The 20896-nt window shown below is 50.1% G+C and overlaps 1 protein-coding gene across 1 annotated transcript in view; it reads right to left on the bottom strand.

The window, feature by feature from the left end:
* The window catches only part of FAM184B (family with sequence similarity 184 member B), a 77754-nt gene that overhangs the window by 21883 nt on the left and 34975 nt on the right, over positions 1–20896 (bottom strand). The window contains exons 2-7 of the mRNA XM_037132740.2: positions 19869–20630; positions 18965–19100; positions 17461–17600; positions 16744–16950; positions 10903–11013; positions 6872–6979 (exon numbers count right to left, since the gene is read on the bottom strand). Of these exons, the coding sequence (XP_036988635.2) occupies positions 6872–6979; positions 10903–11013; positions 16744–16950; positions 17461–17600; positions 18965–19100; positions 19869–20630 (1464 nt within the window). The remainder of the gene's footprint in view (positions 1–6871; positions 6980–10902; positions 11014–16743; positions 16951–17460; positions 17601–18964; positions 19101–19868; positions 20631–20896) is intronic.

Genomic DNA, 20896 nt, shown 5'->3' with positions numbered 1-20896 from the left:
AACCCAGAAGCAAACACCACAGCCTGAGCAAAACAGCTTTGGGAGACACAGTTATGAACACACGTTTGGTGCAATACAGACAAAATGGCACTGTATGTGTGGGACCCCCACCACCATGAGTCAGGATGGCATAATACTACAATGTCAGCAAGTAAATGATGATTAAAGTTAATGAGGTTCAGGTTTCAAAAGGAAGACTGAAAGTTATAAGGACATTTTGGTAAATGGAAAGCATAAAATATGTTGGTAGAAATAAAATTGTAGCAGCAATCACGAAACACGTGAACTGGCTAATTTCTTTTATCATCGATAGCTATTGTGATAAGAGAAATCACTCATTAAAACACTCTAATAGCCCTGGCTGGGTGGCTCAGCTGCTTGGACATTGTCCAGCAAACCAAAAGGTTGCCGGTTCAATTCCCGGTTGGGGCACATGTCTAGGTTGCAGATTCGGTCCCTGGGTGGGGCAAATACAGAAGGCAGCCGATGGATGTTTCTCTTTTGCATCAGTGTTTTTCTCCCTCTCTTTCTCCCTCCCTTTCCTCCTCTCAAAATAAAAACAAATAAATAGGCCCTGACTCGTGTAGCTCAGTGGATTGGACGCAGGCCTGTGAACCAAAGGATCACAGTTCGATTCCCAGTCAGGGCACATGCCCGGGTTGCAGGCCAGTTCCCAGCAGGGGACCCATGAGAGGCAACCATACATTGATATTTTTCGCCTTCCCTTCCCCTTTAAAGATAAATAAATAAATAAATAAATCTTTAAAAAAAACCCGAATAAATAAAGTTTAGCAAAAGCACTCTAATAATGAACATGTAGGCATCTAAAATACAGCCTGAAAACATACAGCGAAATGTTCAGAACTGAAGGAAAAAATGGGCAGATTCATAACTAGAAGGGGAGATTTTAATACACTCCTCTCCGAAACTGATGCATCAGGCAGACACGAAGCACTAGCATATGCAAGATTTGGACATGATTAAAAAGCTAAAACTAAATAGCTGAAAAAAGCCTGCTAATCACTGCTAACATTTAAATGATGTGCCAGGTTCTCCACCTATGAGGGGGGCCCTGTTGTCCCATTTCAAGGGCGACAAACAAAGGCAGGAGAGGGTACGTGACCTGCCCAAGGTCACACAGTGAGCATATCACAGGACTATAATCCAAATATGTGTACTTTAACCACCAACTGAGATCATGCCTTTCTTCTATTATGTAGGGAACATTAAAAAAAACCCCAAACCTGACCCCACAGCAGGCTGTAAGGCAATGTCAATGTCGTTCAAAGTGTTGACAGTCTGCAGACCGAGCTATCTGGTGACAGTGCCATAGAATTAGAAAGCAACAGAAAGTAGGTTTTAAAGATGGTAAAGTTCAAAACTCTGCACTACAACTAAAGAGATACACTCAGGGGGAGATTTATAGCCTTAAATATATATGTAAAAAAACATTTCAGATGCTAGAAAAAGAATAACAGGATAAACCTAAAGTAGAAGGAAAGAGATATGAAAGATAAAATTAAGGACGTAGAGAAGATAAATCTGACCAACACATCGCAAAGCTGGCTTTTTGAAAAATGCATCAAACCGTTGGCAAGTCTAGTCAGAGCCAACAAGAGAAGGAACTGGAAGCGACATGAATAATAGACAAAGATGTCATGTCAGTTATCACGAAGATGAAAAAGCTTTCAGACGCACCCCAAGCCACTGTGCAGACCTCAAAGGGAATGTGCGGTGTGACTGCGGAGCCATCCCATCGACCACCTTTAAAGGCCGTGCGGCGTTGCACTGGTCTATGTCCCCACAGCAACTCGTGGATGCCGTGACTCTCTGAAAGGGCGGGGAAGGCACCGCTGCTCTCGGACTGCTGATGTGGATCAAGGACGGGAAAAGTTCAATGGCTCCTCTCAGGTCTCACGGCCACGGGAAGGTGGCACCAGGACCGGACCCCTGGATCGTGGGACTCCCATCCTCGTCATTCCACGTCACCAGTCTGGCACTTGGCTGTGCCGTGTTAACATGATCGCCTGCTGCCGGAATCAGGACCTAACTGAGTGCGATTTCAAACCACATCGTCACAAATGCGCTGCTGAGAAGTGTTCGCACAACTGACACTCAGAATCAACCTGAGAGATGAAGGCTGTTTCCCACATCGACAGGGAGGCGAACTCAGCGATCCTGTGTCTATTCACCGTTTTCAGGCCCCAGGACCCCAGGGACAGGGGCGCTCTTCCCAAAGGAGATGAGTTTCACCACCCACGGTCTCCCACAAGTAACTGAACGCCCCCATGCTCTTCTAAGTCATCCTCCAGCCAAGGCAAAGTTCTGAAGTTCTTAATCTAACCTTTTAACTACCAGGACTCAAAATGGTACTCACAGTCTACTTGTTCAGTTGGCATGCCCTGTATCAGTTTATGTACCAGAAAGCGCTAAGCTTCAGCCACATGCAGGTGTGTGAGGTGCAGGAAGGATAAAGATGAATGAAACATAGTTCTTAATTTCAACAAACTTACAGTTCAGTTGGGAGACCAACAAACCTTGTAAACAACACATGCAGTCCCCTCCTCTCTCTCCTACATTTTGTTTACCTGTGCTTTGGATCAAAGCACATCATTCAGAAGGAGCTGGGGTGCCATTTAAACATTTCACAAATGGACTTGGCCATGGAGATCAAGAGTTGGCTGAAAGAAGGCTTTGAAGCCCACTGATACTTGGTTCACTCTTCTCTGCTCATGCTCATCCACTCGGATCCATCCCAGCGAGTTCCTCCCAGTGTCACCCCGACCCACGTGGGTGTATCCTGAGTGGTCTGCCCCTAACTCACACTCTCGGGTTTCCCGTCAGGCATTTTCTCAGGTTCAGCTCGGCGCTCTCTCTAGTGTTAAAGTGACCTGAGTGTAAACTGTGCTCAGAAAAATAAATAGTCCTCCTTCTCTCCAGCCACCCACGACAAAAGCCTCCTCCCTACTCCTCCCAAGCACACGGCTGATTATTTGCAACCTGTGTTCACACTGAGTCTTCGTCTTTCACCTTCCAGGCAGTTGGCCTCTCCCGGATTCTCTCCATTTTAGAGGAACCCCCACACCCAGGAAATCTCCTGGAAGGGAATTTTCAAAGTCCTTCTCAGCCTTTCAAAGGTGCGTTATGCAGGTCTGAAAACAGAATACCCAATGCAATGGGGTTTTGCTGAAATGATTCCAGGGGACTGTAATGGATTCTACAAAGTCCCCCCACACTTACAGAATGTTTAATAGTTTTGAAGAGTGCCTTCCTGTGCTTTCTTCCATCGATCGCCACAAGTCTCTGGGGTGTGGGGGCGGGATCGTCACTGCCACTTTACCAATGAGATGCACTAGAGTGACGGGGCCGATAGCATGGGCCCGGGCGCTGCTCTCCGGGCCTCAGTTTCCCCATATGTGAAACGAGAACAATAACGACTCTTGCCGGACAGGAATGTTGTGGGACTGCGTAAAGCGTGGTGTCCCTGGCTCATGGTCAGGGATTTATCTGCGCTGCCACTAGGAGTCAGGGGGAAACCAGACTCCGGGAGGGCCTTGGACTTGCCTGAGGCCCCCATGCAGGGGTGGGGTGTGGGGTGCAGCTGGGGTGGAATCCAAGTCCCAACCGTAGGAGTGGCTGCCCTCCTATGCTGCCTCCCTGGGCTCCAGCAGATCTTGGCCTGTCTCAGCCTGGAACCTCTCCAAGGACTAGGTCTCCAGGGCAGCCTGCCTTGTTTCGTGTGGGATGGAACCGGACCCCTCAACTCACACCACATGGAGCACAGCAGCCCCGTGTGGCCTGATGACTCTGAGGACATCACGTATTTAAGGGCTTAGTGATCATTTGTCTGCCCACCCCCAGGTGTTGCCGACCCGGGATTCATATGATCCTCCGGGTTTGGTACAGGGTGACGGCCGCACAGCAAACCGTGCCGGGTCTCCTGAGAGCAGGGGACACTTCTCAGGTCTGGGAGAGCTTCCACACACCCCTGTCTCCCTTCCCACTGGCCTCAGGGCTTCTGCCTTGGGACCTTTCACTGTGCTTCTCCCCTCTGCCATGTCCCTTCCTGGTAAAGTCACATGCAACCTCAGTATCCAGGCAGGTGGCAGCAGACGTCACTGCCCTGGGCAGAAGTGGCCCTCTCCCCGACTAGCTGCACAGGCATCTTCTTGTCATTATCTCAGCATTCTCATACAGCCGGTCACCTACGTAGTTGTTTCTCCCACGTGAGATGGAGTTCTCCAAGGACCAGGCCTGGGCCCCACTCGCCCCAGGACTCAGCCCTGTGCCTTGTGGAAGAACAGCCCTCACCTACTTGTTGAGGTGGGAAGCCTTGGAGAACAATTAGCACAAACGACTCTCTTTTTTTGGTAGCAAATGTAAGCAAGAAGATCTATGAAAATGTCAGCGTTCTTTGCCCCCAGTTCAGGGTGACCCTGGCACCAGAAGTCTTCCGGAACAACATTTCCCTTTGTGATTACCAGGGCTGAACTGGCTTTCTGGAAACTGGTGAATAAAGCTTGCTGCTAAGAGACTCGAGGAGACCGGGCAGAAGAGACCAGGACAAAAGGGTCAGGAAAGTCCCCGCTAACCTGGGTGGGGACAGAGACACACCCAGCTCTGGCAGCCTTCCCTTGGCCCGTTCTGCTAGTGGAGCAAAAAGCTGGCTCTCAGTTGGCATTATTATTTATATTTCTTTGACTCACTGAAATGCTCTGGCAGAACAGCTAAGGGTATAAACTAAAACTGCCAAGTCCTGAACAAGCTTAATAGCGCCCAATCCAGGCAGAATGTCACTGGGGAAGCTGGCCATTTACATCCTGATTTGAGATCCGTGTGTCCAGCCCCAGGTCAGCCCAGGACTGTTCAGGCCCCACTAGGCCTCCTCCTTTCAGACTGACCTGCCCCTTGCAATGTCCCGTGCTGTGTGTGGCAGTGGCCTGCTCACACACCACCCAGGTGACCCTGGGAACTCCTGCGAGACTTTGTATCTCCAGGACCTAGGCAAGGCTTCGACTCACTGGGCTGGCGTATAAAATAGCTGGCTTGCCACCAATATTGAACTAAATTACAAACATTCTCCGGTTGGCTAAGCTCAGGGATTACAACACTGTGACTTGGTGTTGGCTGGGCCGCCAGGGAGGCAGTGTGGCATGTCCATCCGAGTTAAACTGCACCCACAGCACCTGGAGGTAACAGAAGACATACGGAGGGTCAGCTGTAAGTGACAAAGAAAAAAGGGCATGCGCATTGGGCCCAGCAAGTTCTACGACGGGAAGAACTAGCACCTGTCGAGCATTTGCAAGTACCAGGTGCTGTTCCCAGTACTGCACACATATTAATTCATTGAGTCCCCAGAAAACCCGGGGAAGCTGGTGGTATCATCATCCCCATCTATAGATGAGGCAGCTCCAGTCCTTTGTCCAGGAGTCTCCCGCCAGTACGAACGCAGGCATCTAGTTTGGAACGAGCTCGCTTAGCCGCCGGACTACACCACAACCCTCTGGAGTTCTGTATTAGCTATGATCACTGAAGTGTTGTCTGTAATAGGGAAACCTCAATGTCCGCCAACAGGGAAGGCTGAATATATTACGGTTTTTCTGTTCAAAGGATGCCAGGCAGTTGTTCCTTAAAAAAATAATAAAACTGACATGGAAATGTACCGACGTATTACAATCTCTACGCTATAAAAATTCAAGTCAGAAAAAAGCAGAATGGAGGAGAGTATACTATCATTTGTGGGGAAAATGCCTGCTTGTACAAGGTATGGCTCAGCAAGGAGAAATAAAAACAAAGAACAAATAAAAACAGAACAGAACGAACAGTAGGAAACGGGGTGACAAGCCTGCTTTTCACTGCACGCTGACTGGCTGCGCCTTTCATATTCTGCACTGGGTATGCAGATGGCTTATTGGAAAAGGAAGTTTAATTTAAAAGAACTCTACCTGCAAAGTGCACGCTGGTTGCCTGGTAGAATTCACAGCACCAGATGACTGATTCTGTTACTGAGTGTGCTCGTCGTTTGAAAGCTATTTGTTTAGGTGTATTTCTTTCCTGTGACATCTTGCTCAGAGGCCGGCACACCCTAGGATTCCATGAGTGACAGTGCGGGAATGAATAACGTGGACGTTAAGTTGAATCAGATGAAACTGATATTCACCGAGGTCTCTGCTACAGCCCTACTCAGCCGAGGGTCCGTACTTCTTTCTAGAAACTGAGCTCCGTGAGGGACAAGCTGGGCAGAGGCAGGAAACAGGACCCCCTTCAGCCCCTCCCGAAGAAACCAACACCTGCTGACACCTTGATTTTGGACTTCTAGCCTCTGAAACTGTGAGACACTACACACATGTCTGTGGTGTAAGTTCCCAGATGTGCACATCACGACAAATGTCGGAAGATCATACAGCCTAGCAGAGCTGAACCGAGAGGCACACAGGCCCCGGTTTCTGCCCTGGAGCAGCGTCCCTGGAAGGGCAGGGTGCCAGGGGCCAGTGTGGGAGAAACTGAGACCGGGGATGTGGAGGGAGGTGGCAGGGGTTGCTATTATGATGTTATGCTTTGTGCTGAACAGGACCAAAGGCCCCTACGGAGCCCGGGGCCCCTTCATCTGCCAGGCAGGCTGCTCTCAGAGAGGGAGGGGAGATGCATCTGACAAGCCCTGTTCTTTTTCAGACCGTGTGGATAATTACTTAGAACTCTGTTTTGTTCGTGGCTTTTGCGGAAGGATTTTGTGGTGATCTTTTCCCAGGCCTATTGGCAGCTCTGAGGTGGAACATAAAAAGCCTGTTAATGCCAGCGAGTGTCACTGGGGACGCTGAAGTGTTGAAACGGACAAGTATCCTTAACTAAAACGGAAAGAGCTCGGGCTCACCTGGGTTTCTAAAACGCGGTGGTGCAGGTGGTTCAGTTCCTGGGGTTGCTCCTCATCTCTTTGGGGATAGGCCTTGTTCTGTTGGATAAACTCTTCCAGCCTTAAAACCTAGAACAGAAGAATAGACGTGCTCAGTGATGAAACCAAGTCACGTCTCCTGGGTGTGGTCACTAATCTGGCAACCCCTTCTCCTGGGCCCACCAGTTCTGGGGACGGTGCCCATCAGGCAAATTCCACACTTGCTTCCAGAAAGGCCACGTCTGGTGAGCGTCTCTTCGGAGGAAGACTGGCCTGGCTGGTCTGCAGGAGTCCACACTTCCCTTAAGATTATTTGCATCTGTGTGTCACCACTAGAGCCGTGGTGGTGTTTTTCATTGGCTTTCATACCATCATCCACTACTTCGTCCTTTTTTTTCAAAAAAATGTTTATTTACTTATTTTTAAAGAGAAGGGAGGGGAGAGAGAAAGAGAGGGAAAGAAACATCGATGTGTGAGAGAGACACGAGGGAGACATGGATTGGTTGCCTCTCACATGCCCACCACTGGGGCCTGGCGCACAACCCAGGCGTGTGCCCTGACTGGGACTCGAACCAGTGACCTTTTGGTTTGCAGGCCAGTGCTCAATTCATTGAGCTACACCAGCCAGGGCACTGTTTCTTTTGTAAAAAGTTAATTGATAAAGAAAAGAAACAACACTTAATAATTATACAGATATGAGAGAAGAGTAGCTAGCAGGTGCTATTTAATTGTAATGCCTTAATTATGCTCATTGTTATTCACCAACTAATTGTCACGTGTCAGTTAGACAGACTGGCTTCCCTGCTCCAGAACAAGGGGAAGAATAAGACCTGTAACCACAGAGGAAACGTAGATACTCACAGATCTTTGTAGAAAAGCTAATACTCCCCAGGCACCGTGCTAGGTATCAGGGGGGCCTGGGAAGGGAGTGGGTTAGAGAAAAATGGTAAGACAATGAAATACCGTCCCTGCCTTCAAGGAGCTGCGGTCTCATGGAGAAGACGGGCACACAGCAACATTCAACAGACATACGTACAGAACAGCACACTTAACGGTGCCTCTGCGCCGTGCCAGGCCAGGCCCTAAGCATTTCACCGCACTGACCCTTCCAGTCTGCACGGCAGCTACGAGGCAGGTACCACTGGGTGCTACTGCAGAGCTCACAGCAGTCAACTCTGCCCGGGGAGTCCGAGGCAGCTTCAGGGCACGGAAGGATGAATGGGGGCCCGTCAGTGTCAGGGTGAGAAAGGGCCTTCCGAACAGCGGGTGTAGTGGCGGAGGGTGGAAAGGATGTGTGTGAGGACTGAGGAAGGTTCCTTGCCGGGGGCCCATCACGAAGGACTAGGCAGGAGGCAGCAGAGTCCTGCGGGGCAGTGGTGGTGAGTTAGGTGCAGTCCAGGTCGTGAAAAGCACGGGAGGGGAAGGTTTCAGGGAACGAGGGGTGGGGCCCCAGGCAGATCTGGGTTTAGATCACTAGTTCTGGAGTCAGCCGACCGAGGGAGAATGGGCAGGCTCTCGGGAGGCTCCAGAGGCCGTCACGGAAGAAGAGCGAGGCCCTGAGGATGTGGGCTTCTCAGCTTTACAGAGTGAACGCTTGGGGAAGGAACACCCAAAGATCATGAGGCTACGTACACTGCATCTTGCTAAGGTGGAGGAAATATTTAAATGAGTTCTGTGAGGTTGTTTACAAGCAGGTAAAAAGAAAATGTGTCTCGGAGAGCCATTCTGAGGGTCTTGACCAAGGCATCAGTTGAAGGAGAGGGGAGAGGACCTAGGGGCTTAAAGTGGAAAAGCTCATGGGACTTGACGGCTGATGGGATATGGGGGGGGGGGGCGGGGACTCGGGCTGAGGACAGGAGAGCAGGAGAGGGCAGGGGGTCGAGGGCGATGCTTCCACTTCTGGCGTCGGTGAGCAGGTGGAAGGACACCACGAAGGTGGCAGAAGAAATGGGGGTGGAGGGCAGGCCTGAGGCACTTTGTCCACGGCCGGACTCCGGTCTGTCCCGCCATCTGTAGACACCAGGGTCCCGAATGACGCCCAGGCATCGAAGGGGCAGTGTTAGCGCACTGGTCAGCATTGGAGCTGTAGAGCCCATGACCTGGCTGGACCCCAGATCCGCTTCTCGGTGCCTGTGTGGTGACCTTGAGGAAGTGATTCATCTTCTCTGTCTTCACTGAGAAAACTTCACTGAGGGGTTTTCTCATTTGTAAACCAGAGACACTGATAGTCCAGTGATTGTAAGGATTAAAAGTTAACGTGTGTAAAAATATTAACTGTCAATACTTTCAGATATATTTTAATACTTCTTAGACAGCACCTTAACTAGAGTAAGTGCTTAACGAAGGCTCACCATTGTTATTTTTAAGTTGAGGGTTCTAAGGGTTATTCAGAGAAATAGTGAGGGGATGGCCCAGGTGTCAGAAGTAGAACTGGGTTGGTCCCAAAATGTACAGGAAGCCTCCCGGGTGGTCTGGACCCCCTGTGAAGACTGGCATATAGGTCAGCAGGGCGGGAGGGAGAAGGGCGGGGAGGGAGGGAGAGGGGCCGGAGACGGACACGGCTTCTTCGCTGAGCAGCCGCCTGGGGCTGCGGTGGGACAGAAAACTCTACAGCAGGGACTTTCCATCAAGACCTCGCCTGTAGAGCCCCTGCATATGGAGAGTAAGGTGTGGCCTGCTCACCTTTGTCCTTTTTAAATGGCAATTTGTGAGATAGACAAAAGGTTGGAGGAAAACATAAAGTGTGCGCTCAGCCCTCAGCTGCAGAAGCAACGGCACAAGTACGGTGGCGGTGGCGGCCCCTGTGCCTCTCCTGGTCCGTCGGCCTCTCTCCCTTCTAGAAATAACCACAGGCTCAAATCTGGGTGTATCATTCTCCCGCGTGTCTCTGAGTGGAACTTCATTGCACGCATTCCTGAGCATCATTACTGTGTTGTGCACAGCTCTGTATTTTTCAAAGCTGCCCCAGAACCGATTTCGTGGGCTCCTGGGAAGTAGGAGGCGCGGGGCTCCCCTGGAAGGTGTGAGGGATGGCAGGGCAGCAAGGACGCCTCTATGTCTTTGTTTTCATCTATTCAGGCTCAGGAGTTAACCCTGTTTCCAGCCCCTTCTCCCTAGTCACATGGACAACAGCTCTTTGAAACTTCGACCTTGGTCTCTCGGTGGCCTGGACAGGTGGGCCCATGAGGCAAATTCTTGTTCTGGTCCACGGCCAAGGCCTGCCCCTTTCTCCCTTGTCTGTCTCCACCATGGAGGCCTGACAGCTAAATCCTGGCTTTCCCAGGCTGGCCACACAACAGCGACGTCAGCCACACAAGTAGGAGTCAGCTGGGCTTCCGCAAGTGCCTTTGGATGCCTGATGAAGTGGGCAGGTCTGGTCATGCCTGCTCCTCCCTGATTCCTGGTTTATACTTGGACCTGACAACTGGAGCGGCAACAGGCACTTGGAATTGAGCTGGCCTCTCCATTCGATGCAGCAGGCCTAGTGCCCAGGGCCCACGATACTTTTAGAGGCCATGGAAAGTTTTAATTTATTTTAAAATCAGAAGGAAAAAATACAACCTGGCTCTTTTCATCTTTATATGAATTCAGTCATCATACACAATTTCTAATTTTTTTTATAAAGGAAAGGGGCCCTGCGATGACAAATGTATCTAATGCCCACAGAAGTGCTAGTGAAGCCGGCAGAAGGAGATTGGGAAAAGCCAGATTTACCAGGCCTGATACCATTTAGCCAGAGAATCAACACCAGCAGCCTCCTGCCCGCCGGTCCTTTCATGGGAGACATAAGTGCCTCTCTGATAAGCCTCTATAGACCCGGCTCTCTGCTACTTGCAGCTAAACTGACGCCTCCTGAGACAGCTCCCTTGTCACGCTGAAGTCCTTTGTTTCGCCCCAGGATAATGAGTGTGATAAGGTCGGGGCAGTTTCCTGAGTGCTGGCATCTCGGCGCACCAGGAACTCCGGGGGCCCAGAGCCCCGCCGCCCACGCACTTCGCTGCCTCGGGACTCACCTCGAGCCGAGAATTCTGGAGCTTCACATTGAGGGCTGCTTTCTCTTCTTCCAGCTGCTTTATTTCACTTTCTGATTTCTTCTTCACCTCCTCCAACTGTGCTTCTACTTCCTAAATGACGATTAGGAGAGTCAGGCATGCAAGGCACGGGCCATGGACAGGGCACAAGCTGCCTTGTCCCCAAAAGGGTTCAGAGAGGGTGGCACAATAGTACAAACAAACATGAACTAGAGATACAGGAGAAGGTCAAAGAGGGGTTAAGTCCATACCATGAGATCTGATACACATGGGGAGGGCAGGGGAGACCCTTGGCTCTCAGTTTTACAGCATCAGATAAGAAAAGAGAATGTTTGTTACTGACACAATTCTCTGTGTCCCATCAGTCAAAAGGCCAACTACATTCTCAGATTCAGGGACACATTAAAGGCAGAATGAAATGTAACAGTATTTGTAGATGCAGTATAATAGTATTTGATGGCAGACAGTGATAAGTGAAAGCTGCATGTTAAATTGATAAATCCTAGAGCAGCCGCTAACACATTCTCCTAAAAAAAATAGCCAATAAGTCATTGTGGAGTAAGAAAGGGAATACCAAAAATATTAAATAAATCAAAAGTAAACAGAAAAAGAGGCAAGAACAAAAAAGAATAGAAATGGCAAATGAAAACACGGCAAGATGGTAGGCAATGGTAATCGAGTTAAGTGTAAATGGTCTAAATGTCCTCTAACAGTGTCCAAATGAATGAAAGGGTAAGACCTAGACACACCAGAATAGCACTTTGACTAGAAAGGCACAGGTAGATTAAATGTAAAGAAATGGATTAAAGCACCTGCAAGACTAACCATAAAAGCAATGCAATGTTGATATTTTTATGAAAGTAGACTTCAGGACAGGAATTTTCACAAAGGATTAAAGAGGGCCAGCTCATTAAAAAGACACAATAATCCTAAGTGCATATAATCTAATGAACAAGTCTGAATTTATATAAAGCAAAGGCCAAGGAGAAATGGAGAATTTGAGACTTCAGCACTCCTTCCCCAACCATCCACGGCACAAGTGGAAGGAAATGAATGAGGAAACGAAACCTTGAAGGGCACTACCAACCAGCACAACCCAGCCGTCATTTACAGAACACTCTGCCTGACGGCAGCAGACGCCTGTTCTTTTCAAGTGTGTAAGGACCATCCCTCGAGCTAGACAAGATGTGGGCATAAAACAGGATAAACAATTGAAAGGGAGTGAAGTTATAGAACCCACCCTTTGACCACCAGGGAACTGATTAGAAATCAGTAGCAAAGAGGCATCTGAAAAGGCCCCAATATTAACCAACATAGGTCTAGATACCCAAGAGTACTTTTGGAGTTGATAGAAAGAAGTTGGACACATTTTTTTTTAGAAAATCATTCCCACTTATAATTATTTAAAGTAGAAAGCGGAGGCCTAGAATGGTTTGGGGCGACTTCTTTAAGGTCGGACAGTAAGTCCGTTTCCCCAGACAGTGCTTCTTACACACCCGCTGGAGTCTGGTGCTTGAGGGCCTGTCTTGTTCCTCCTACGAGACTTCCAGTTCCTTGAAGGCATGATTCCTGCCTCCGCGCTGCTCAAAAGGCCGAGGGCACCCTCAGTACGTGGTAAATAAACAGGGGATGGATAGAGGCAGTGAGGATCTGCAGGCCACGCTCCAAGGCACAGGGGGATGGGGATTTTGTTGCACTGCACAGACAGAGGACAAATCTCAGTGGCTTAGGAGTCAGGCACATCTGGTTCACATCCAACTGTGTCATCTCTTAGCTGTGTGACACCCAAGTGACTTCGCCTCCCCAGGCTCCTCAGCTGTGGAACAGGAAAACCCCTGCCTATAGGGCTGAGATAAGGATCAAATCATGGAGTGGAAAGCTGTCCTTCCATTTGGCTTCCTAGCATCCGGTCCTCCTCTAAGTGTTTGAGAAACCCTCCCCCTAATACGTCAGAGTCCTCCTTCCACCACAGAACCTGAAAACACCAGACCTGCTTTCCCAGACTCCCTTGCAACTAGGCCTGGGCTTGTGGCTGAGGCCCCACCCCTTGGACACTCCCATTCCAGATTGTGAATCAGAAGCCATGGATATGTGCAAGTGGGAGGCAGGCAGATCTGACGACTTCAGTTCCCAGCGCAGCAGGACAGGTCATTCCAGAGCAGCACTGACCAACAGAAATCTGCGATGCTGGAAATTTCTAAACCTACTGTAGCTAACAGGGAGAAATCGCGCAGCACCATGGCCCAACATGTGAGTCTCCAGCAACACATATCTATGAGCACTTGAAATGTGGCTAGCTCCACCGAGACACTGAATTTTACATTTTATTGTGATTAATTCAATTGTAAATAGCCATGTGTGTCTTGTAGCTACCGTACTATAGGGAACCCATCAGCATGGCAATGGCGAATGTACCCCAGTACTGATCCGGAAAACCGATCAATGCGAGGTGGCACACAGCAGTCAGGTGTACAGATCGGCTTTCCTGTGGGGAATAAGGTCTGTATGGTACCTAGGCTGCTATGAGGCTTGCTTTTGCTAAAACTCCCTCACCCCGAATTGAGACTACAGATAATTAATCTGTATCTCTGAAGCAACTCCTGAAAGTCTGTGCTAAGATGTCCCAAGGATGAAATGTAACCACATCAATCATCTTTATTGTTACCTTACATTTGCAACTTTCTCCTTTTTAGTTATTTGTAAGAAGTAATCACTTAACTAAATCTAGAAATAATGAGAACTTTCTTTGATGTAATGTGACTGAAAAGCAAAAAAAGCCTGTCTAGGCAAGGGTCGGAGCGCTCTCCTCTTGAGAGAATGGCTGAGGCACTCAGAGGTGCTCTCCCCTGAGAGTGGCTGTGCGGTCCCTTTTCCTCCACAGGACTTGGTAGTCCGTGTGAATTCACGTACCGCATCCACAACACACAGGCTCTGGAGGGCCAGAGTCAGCATCACCATACGAGACAGTGTGGTTCCCCAGGCCGTGTCCAGGGCCCAGTACTGGTGGTGTCAGCCATGAAAACTGCAAAGTCTGGCCTCAGAGGTGGCAGCCAGGTGTCCCCATCAGTCTTGCAATAGATTTGGGACATTCCCGACTGGGTAGCTGCCCGGTTCCCTGGTCTCCCAGAAAACAACCCATTATTACTTGTTACTAAATTCCCTTTCTACCTCACCTGCCCAGGGTGGGTGTGTGATGCTTGCCACCCAGAACCCTAAGTGATACAGATGAGACAGGGATGCAGCAGCATTAGCCCAGCTTGGGAGGGACTCAGTACATTTTCCCACGCTCTCGCTAGGAACCCGTGTAGGCAAGTGCTTGCTGTAGCATGTGTAGTCTGCTCTGTCTGTCAAGGTTATGTGATAATAGCATCTAATCCCATGGACAGGGAACACAGACAGGCCTCCCGGGTCAACTCCAGCCCATCCACCATAGCGTCTTCTTCAGTGTAAGGTAACGTGGATGGTACACAAAATACCTACAGCAAAGCACTCAAAGGAAGAGTGCACTCTGAACTCTAGAGGGATAAGTGTTGCCTATTTTTAGCCCACAACCCTAGATTTGGGGCCTCTTCAAGGGCCTAATTTATATAATTTATATCCTCAGTTTATAGAAATTACCAAAAGGTAAAAAAACCAACCACATGGCTGCAACCCCCAAACCCAGGAGGAAACACAATGTACGTCCGTTAGATTCTTCTCCCAAACAGACTCATGCGCCCTGATTAAAGCTGAAGTGGGATTTCTACACCGAGTCAGGCTTGGTTGATAGGTTACCAGGGCAACCTGCAGCTGTGGGAGAGCTACTGAACCTCCCACTGCCTGTGGCTTGGGATGGAAAGAGTGTTCAGCTGGAGTCTGGGAACTGGATTTGTGCGACCAGCCACAGCTCAAGGGGAGAAGAGTGCTTTCAATTCGGCTGCTTCCTGCTCAGCACAGGGGCGGGAAACCAGGGGCTCTGGAGTCAGGCTGTCCATTTTTAATACTACCTCCACCACTCACTGTCTGTGTGAGTTGACACGAAACCTTTTTCTCACCTCTAAAATGGCAATATGAATGCCCACTTTTGTAATATTGCTGGGAGGATTAAATGTGTTGCTAAGAATAAAGTACTTTATATGTATCAAGTATACTGGCTACTAAAAATATTATCAGACATGATATCATGCAATGCACATGGTAACTAATCACAGCCACTGTTTAATAGAACTTTTATTACAAGCTGTGCACTGAGCTAAGAGTTAATAGGTAATACCATACTCAGTCCACACAATAAGCCCTCAAAGTATGTATCCTGATTTCAGAGTCAGGTTTCAGAAAGGGTAAGTGACCTGTCCATGTCATGCAGCTGGTAGGAGAGTCAGGACCTGGACCCAGGACTAGCCTGGGTCTTCCATGAGTTTGTTTATTTACCCAACACACATGCGTTGAGTACCGACCACTCGTAGCCATCACACAACACTGCGTTCCTAAGTGACATATGATTGTGTTCCAGGAACCCTCAGAGTGGAGCACGTGGGCTCTTGAGTTATGAAGAGGCTTTCCTGTGAGACGTGGCTCCCTGTTACCTGCAGCTTTGCTGTCTGTGGTTTCAGACACCCACACCAACCGCGTTCCAAAAACAGTACATGCAAACCTTCGGAAATAAACCATTCCAGTTTGAAGGTGCGTGTCTTCCTGGGTAGTGTGAGGAAACGCCACCACCCCATTCCTCTCTGCTGGGACGTGAGCCACTGCTTTGTCCCACGTCTCCGCACTGTGCAAGTGCCACCTGCTAGTCCCCTGGTAGCCGTCTGGGGTACGAGACCCATCGTCATGGTGTCGCGGGGCTTGTGATCAGGTGATGCTTATTTTACTTAATAATGGCTCCGAAGGCACTCACATAATTTCTATTACAGTATATTATGATAACTGTGCTATTATATCATTAGTTATTGTTGTTAATCCCTTACCATGCCTCATTTATAAATTAAACTTTATCATCGGTCTGTACGCACAGGAAAAAACACGGTGCATCCAGGACTCAGGACTATCCACGCTCTCAGGCATCCACTGGGGGGTCTTGGAATGCATCCCTCATGAATAAAGGGGAATGATTGTAATTCAAGCATCACCTATGTTCGCAATAATATTTACGCTTCATTGTTTTCCTAAAACATTCACATATGTTATTTGCTTTCCCCAGCAAATAGGACAGATGAGGCTTTGTATTCCCCCTTAGCAGAAAGCCCCCACTTCTATGAGAGGTTGGAACAGTACCCAGAGGCTGAATATCTTGTCCCACACCGCCAGGCAGCTGACTCATTGCCCGCCTCTACGCAGTGCTTAGAAAGCCCCAGGCACTAGGATGTGCTTTGCTTTTTCACCTGGATCACCTCCTTTAATCCTTGCAGCTAAGCAGAGAGCTGCTGTTACCATCGTGTTTCATGCCCGAGGAACCGGGGCTTCCGCAGGCTCTCTTGGACGGCCCAGGTTAGATAAGTGCTGTGGGCGCTGAGCTCAGGCAGGCAGGGCTGGGCTCTGAGTCCAGGCAGTGGGCCAGGCCCCAGTGGTTGCTTCGTCACTTTTCCCTGACTGTGCTGAGTGCAGTTGCATGTTCCTAAGGTAAGTGCTCGGGTGACAAAATTCCGCCTCCTGTCCATGACCCCAGCCCGCGGTCTTTGGGTGTCCTTCTCTCCTCCAAAGACCCCAGACTCCCTTTGGACAGAGAACTAACTTACACCTGTTCACAGTAGGAGCTCAGGAAAGGTTTGAGGGAGGAAAGAAGAGAGAGGAACGAAGGGAGGTAAAGAAAAGGAAGCAGAACAGCGCAGACGTGGGTCTCACCGTCCGCAGCCTCTTTCTCTCGGCCTCCGCTGACGAGCGGACCGACTTGATCTCCGCGGTGTGTGTCTTCACCAGGTCTTCCAGGCGCTTCACCAGCTGCTCTTTGAGGTGCTTCTTCTCCTCTTCTGTCTGACGCTTGATTTTACGGAGGTCCTCTTCATACTGCTGCTTCACGTGTTCCGTCTCCACGCGAGCCTCTTTCTTGGCCTATAAAAAGAGCAGGGAATGACCGTTTTTCCTCTGTGCAACCTTTACAGTTTATGTGCTGGTTTACAGCCTGCCTCACAAGGTGCAGTAAAGTTTATAGGACTGTACATTTGAAATTTGTCAGAGACTTGACTTTATGCACCATCGGAAAAGGGCCCTCTGGAACAGTGTCTCTGTTGTCACAGGATCAGATATGGTAGCGGTTGCTAAAGAATGCTTTCTTAGTTTTGGCTGGGAACGTTCAGCAGGGACCCTACGCAAGTTTCCAGTTTGCCTGGAGTCAAAGATAAGGAGTTGGGGGAATTCTGCTACATTCTCAGCCTCCTAGTTTCAAATGACATGAAGTTGGCAGGAAGTCAGCTGGAGTTCAGACCCACGCACCACCCCTGCAGCCACGGCACCTGCTGCTCCCAGGTGAGTCCGCTGCGGCTGCAGATGGAGCTCTACCCGACCCGCACCGCAGCACAGCCTCCGTGCCCTCCCCGCCCCCAGGGCCGGGTCACACACTACCTGTGCATCTGTGCCTCCTTTCGTACACAGACATTCCTTGGGGAACTTCCGATCCTGCTGAGCACGAGGACTGCGGGATTCCAGGTCATTCGCTTTCCCTAAGATTTCATTCTCTGCAATTCGCTCTGTCTTCATGTCATCTATAAGCAAAAGTTTCAACTTCGTTTGGAATGCCCTTGGCCTTGGCTTCAGTCTGAGGTTTTCTGCAGCCAGGTCCCCATTCTGCTTTGAATGATTTTGCTCACCACTCCCCTGTGCAATCCCTGTCCTGTGGCCCCCTGGGCCTCGAGCACAGTCAAGGCTGTGACTGTTGTCTTTGCTCAAGCAGCACCCTGAGTTCGAAGAGTGCTCTCCCTTCTTACACTGCTCACCTCTAATTTTGTGATCGTGTTTTCCATAGGTTAAAAAAATTGAGCATGTTCCTGGAGATGTGTACATTCAAAGGGTTCAAAGTGAAGGGAATTTAAAAGATAAGAGAAGAAATAAATATTACTAAAATTGCTCCCTTTCTTCCGCTATTCCCCAAGGTCCTCATTCCCTGCTTCTGAGTCCACTGCTCTGACCCTCCACACGCCTCTGGTTCCAATCTGAACCTCCGCTCCCCTGCACATTTCCAGCCCTCGGCGATTCCTTCTCTACCTGACACATCACTCTCCTGCTGCCTGGGCCCGTCCAGGACACCAAAGCAAGCTGGACTCTGTCATATAACTGTGCTAGATGCTTCCCGGAGGCAGAGCGTAGGTCGCGTGCCTTTGTTCTCTCTCCCAGTGGCAAGCTGGCCACACTGCAGGTAATCAAGAACTTCCTGATGAAGGAGCCTAGTGGGAGGCACTTTGGAGTCAGATATTCTTAGACACAAACACCAGCTCCATCGACAACCAGGTTGGTCGGCCTTGACCTAGCCATGTAGCCTTTCTCAGAGTTATTTCCTCATCTGTAACCCGTGATACTGACACCACCGATCTCACAAAATTGTTGGGAAGACCCTACTACAACAGCACCGTATGCAATACGGTTAAAAGTGTGAAGTGTATGGTGCTTATCAGAGGGAAAGGGGCGGGGGGAGGGCAGAGGGGTCAAAATACAGTGACAGAAGAAAACCAGACTCCAGGTGGTGAGCAGGCAACAGAGTGTACAGACATATGAATTAAGTTGTACAACTGAAATTTATATAGTGTTATTAACCAGTGTTATCTCAGTGAGTTAAATATTCAAAAAGTATGAGGTGCTAAGTGTGGGATAGAGACCAGTGCTGAGAGCTTTGGGCACTACGGTGGCCTGATGGGGCAACTTCTGGGACAAAGGGGTCCTCCTCCCTCGTGTCTTCTGATATCTGGCCTGTAGCAGTGCTAGGTGTTGGCCACCTGTGTCCCCCATGGACGGGACTGGCCTGCTGGGTGGGTCGGACCAAACAGGCCTGCCCCTCCACCCTGCCCCACCCCCACAGCCTCCCGCCTGGCGTCTAACCTCCCATCTGGAAGGAGATCGTTCTAGGGCATCTCACCGGTTTTCTGTGTCACGTGACACTCCTGTAGCATCAGTCTGTCCTTGGCCACGGCCAGCTTCTCCCCAAGTTTTTTTGCAGTGCTTTTCAACTCTGAATTCTCCTGTCGAGCCTCCTTGAGCTGCACATCCAGGTCCTACACAAACAGACAGGGTCTCATGCCTCTGGTTACAGTTCTGTGCAGAGACATCCTTTGTTCACAGAACTAACATCAGATCTAAAAGGCACGGAAATGCAAAGCATATGCCCTTAAGTCTCTGTGATTCAGTGGCTCAGGGTTCATCAAATTCCCCATTCATCCTCCGATTGGCTGTATGACCTCCGTGAAGTTACTGAATCCTTCTGTGGTGAGGATAAAATGAGATAACGTATCTGGGACAGAAAAGGATGCTCAGGGCGTCTTGGGAGCATTATCCACTGCTGCTTCTAGGGATGGGGCTCTGGGCGTCCATGGGGCTCACATACTGGCTTGATGGTCTGGCTCTCCACGAATACAAAGCCCCAAGGATATCAGGACAGGTGAGTTGTTATGGAATGAGCAGGGTCTCTAGAATGAGGGTGGCCTGAGTTCACAAACTTACCAGCAGTGTGCCCCACTGGGTCAGTCCTTAAGCTTCTCAATGTCACGCTTGTCTTCCTATCTGTAAACTGGAAGTCTAAGCTCTCTGAGGTCAGAGACCAAGATCTGCTCACCACATGTCTCCTCCCCCCAGCCCTGGCCTGGCTCACGGTAGATAATGTTATATAAATGCATGCTGAATAAATGTGGTTTAACTCAATGGAGATAATAGAGCTCACTTTGGTAGAAGTCAAGTGCTTGGCACAGTGCCGGACACATAGCCAGTGTTCAAAATTAGGGGTCGTGCTTCTCCCATGGAAGAGGTAGGGAGGGATCCTGCATTACCTGAATCCTTTCCTTCAGCTTCTGGACGTACTTCTTCAGGTCACTTATCTTGCGGCCTCTGTGCTCCAGGTCCCCTTCCAGCTTCCGGACCTGGGCCTGCAGGGCTGACTCCTGCACCTGGAAGTTCTTGCGGAGGTCAGTCTCCTTCTCCTGCCACTGCCACAGGGCCTCGCTCACTGACTGCTGCATGGCCTGCCGGATGGCCTCGTTCTCCCGCTCGTAGCTCACCTGCAGCTCCTCGGCCTTCTGGGCGTAGTCCTTGCTCAGCTGCTGGTTCTCTGCTCGTAGCCGCTCCACCTCCAGCAGGACCTCTCGTATCTCGGGGCCAGTGCTTGGCTCTGCCTTTGGGTCAGGGCTCTCCTGGGACAGCTGGCCCCACTGGGGCACCTCGTGGCCCACCAGGTGCCGGAGCCTCTTCTCGTAGTCAGCCTTGAGCTCCAGCATCTCCTTGGAGAGGGTGAGGACCCGCTCGGCATGCTCCGCCTCCACCCTCAGCTCCCTCTCCTTGGTCTCCAGCCTGCACGTGGCCGACTGGGCCAGTGCCTCCTGCGTCAGTCTCTTCTGCAGCTCCAGTGCACTCTCCAGGGCCTGAATGCGCTGGAGCAGGGCCTCCTCCTCCTCTGCACGGCCCTGTGCCTGCTCCTGCAGAAACCTCGCCTTGGTCTCTGCCACAGCATTCCAGAGCTCCTCCTGGTGGGCCTCCCGCAGCGCCTCCATGCTGGCCTCGGCCTCATCCTGGCGGGTGTTCAGGGAATAAATCACCTGCAGGAAAAGCCACAGTGTGTGTGAGGAGTGCAGGCACGTGGGAGGGACGATGTGACCAGAGACGCTCCTCAGTGGTGGCGACTTAGGCCGACCCCCACAAGGAGCACGTGCGAAGAGGGTTTGTGTGGAAATGATTTATTAGGGATTGTCCCCAGAGGAATGAGTAAGGGAACAGGGAAGCAGGACAGGGCAGAAGCAAGGAAGGGGGTGGGATCATATAAAGGCCTCCAGACGGCATCTGTGGCATTGTTCCCCAGGGGACG

The sequence above is a fragment of the Artibeus jamaicensis genome, unplaced genomic scaffold, assembly GCF_021234435.1.
Source record: "Artibeus jamaicensis isolate MK-2021 breed Jamaican fruit bat unplaced genomic scaffold, CSHL_Jam_final contig_76, whole genome shotgun sequence".
Classification (NCBI taxonomy): domain Eukaryota; kingdom Metazoa; phylum Chordata; class Mammalia; order Chiroptera; family Phyllostomidae; genus Artibeus; species Artibeus jamaicensis.
The sequence above is the reverse complement of the archived record's forward strand: the minus strand, read 5'-3'. Positions and strand labels throughout refer to the sequence as shown.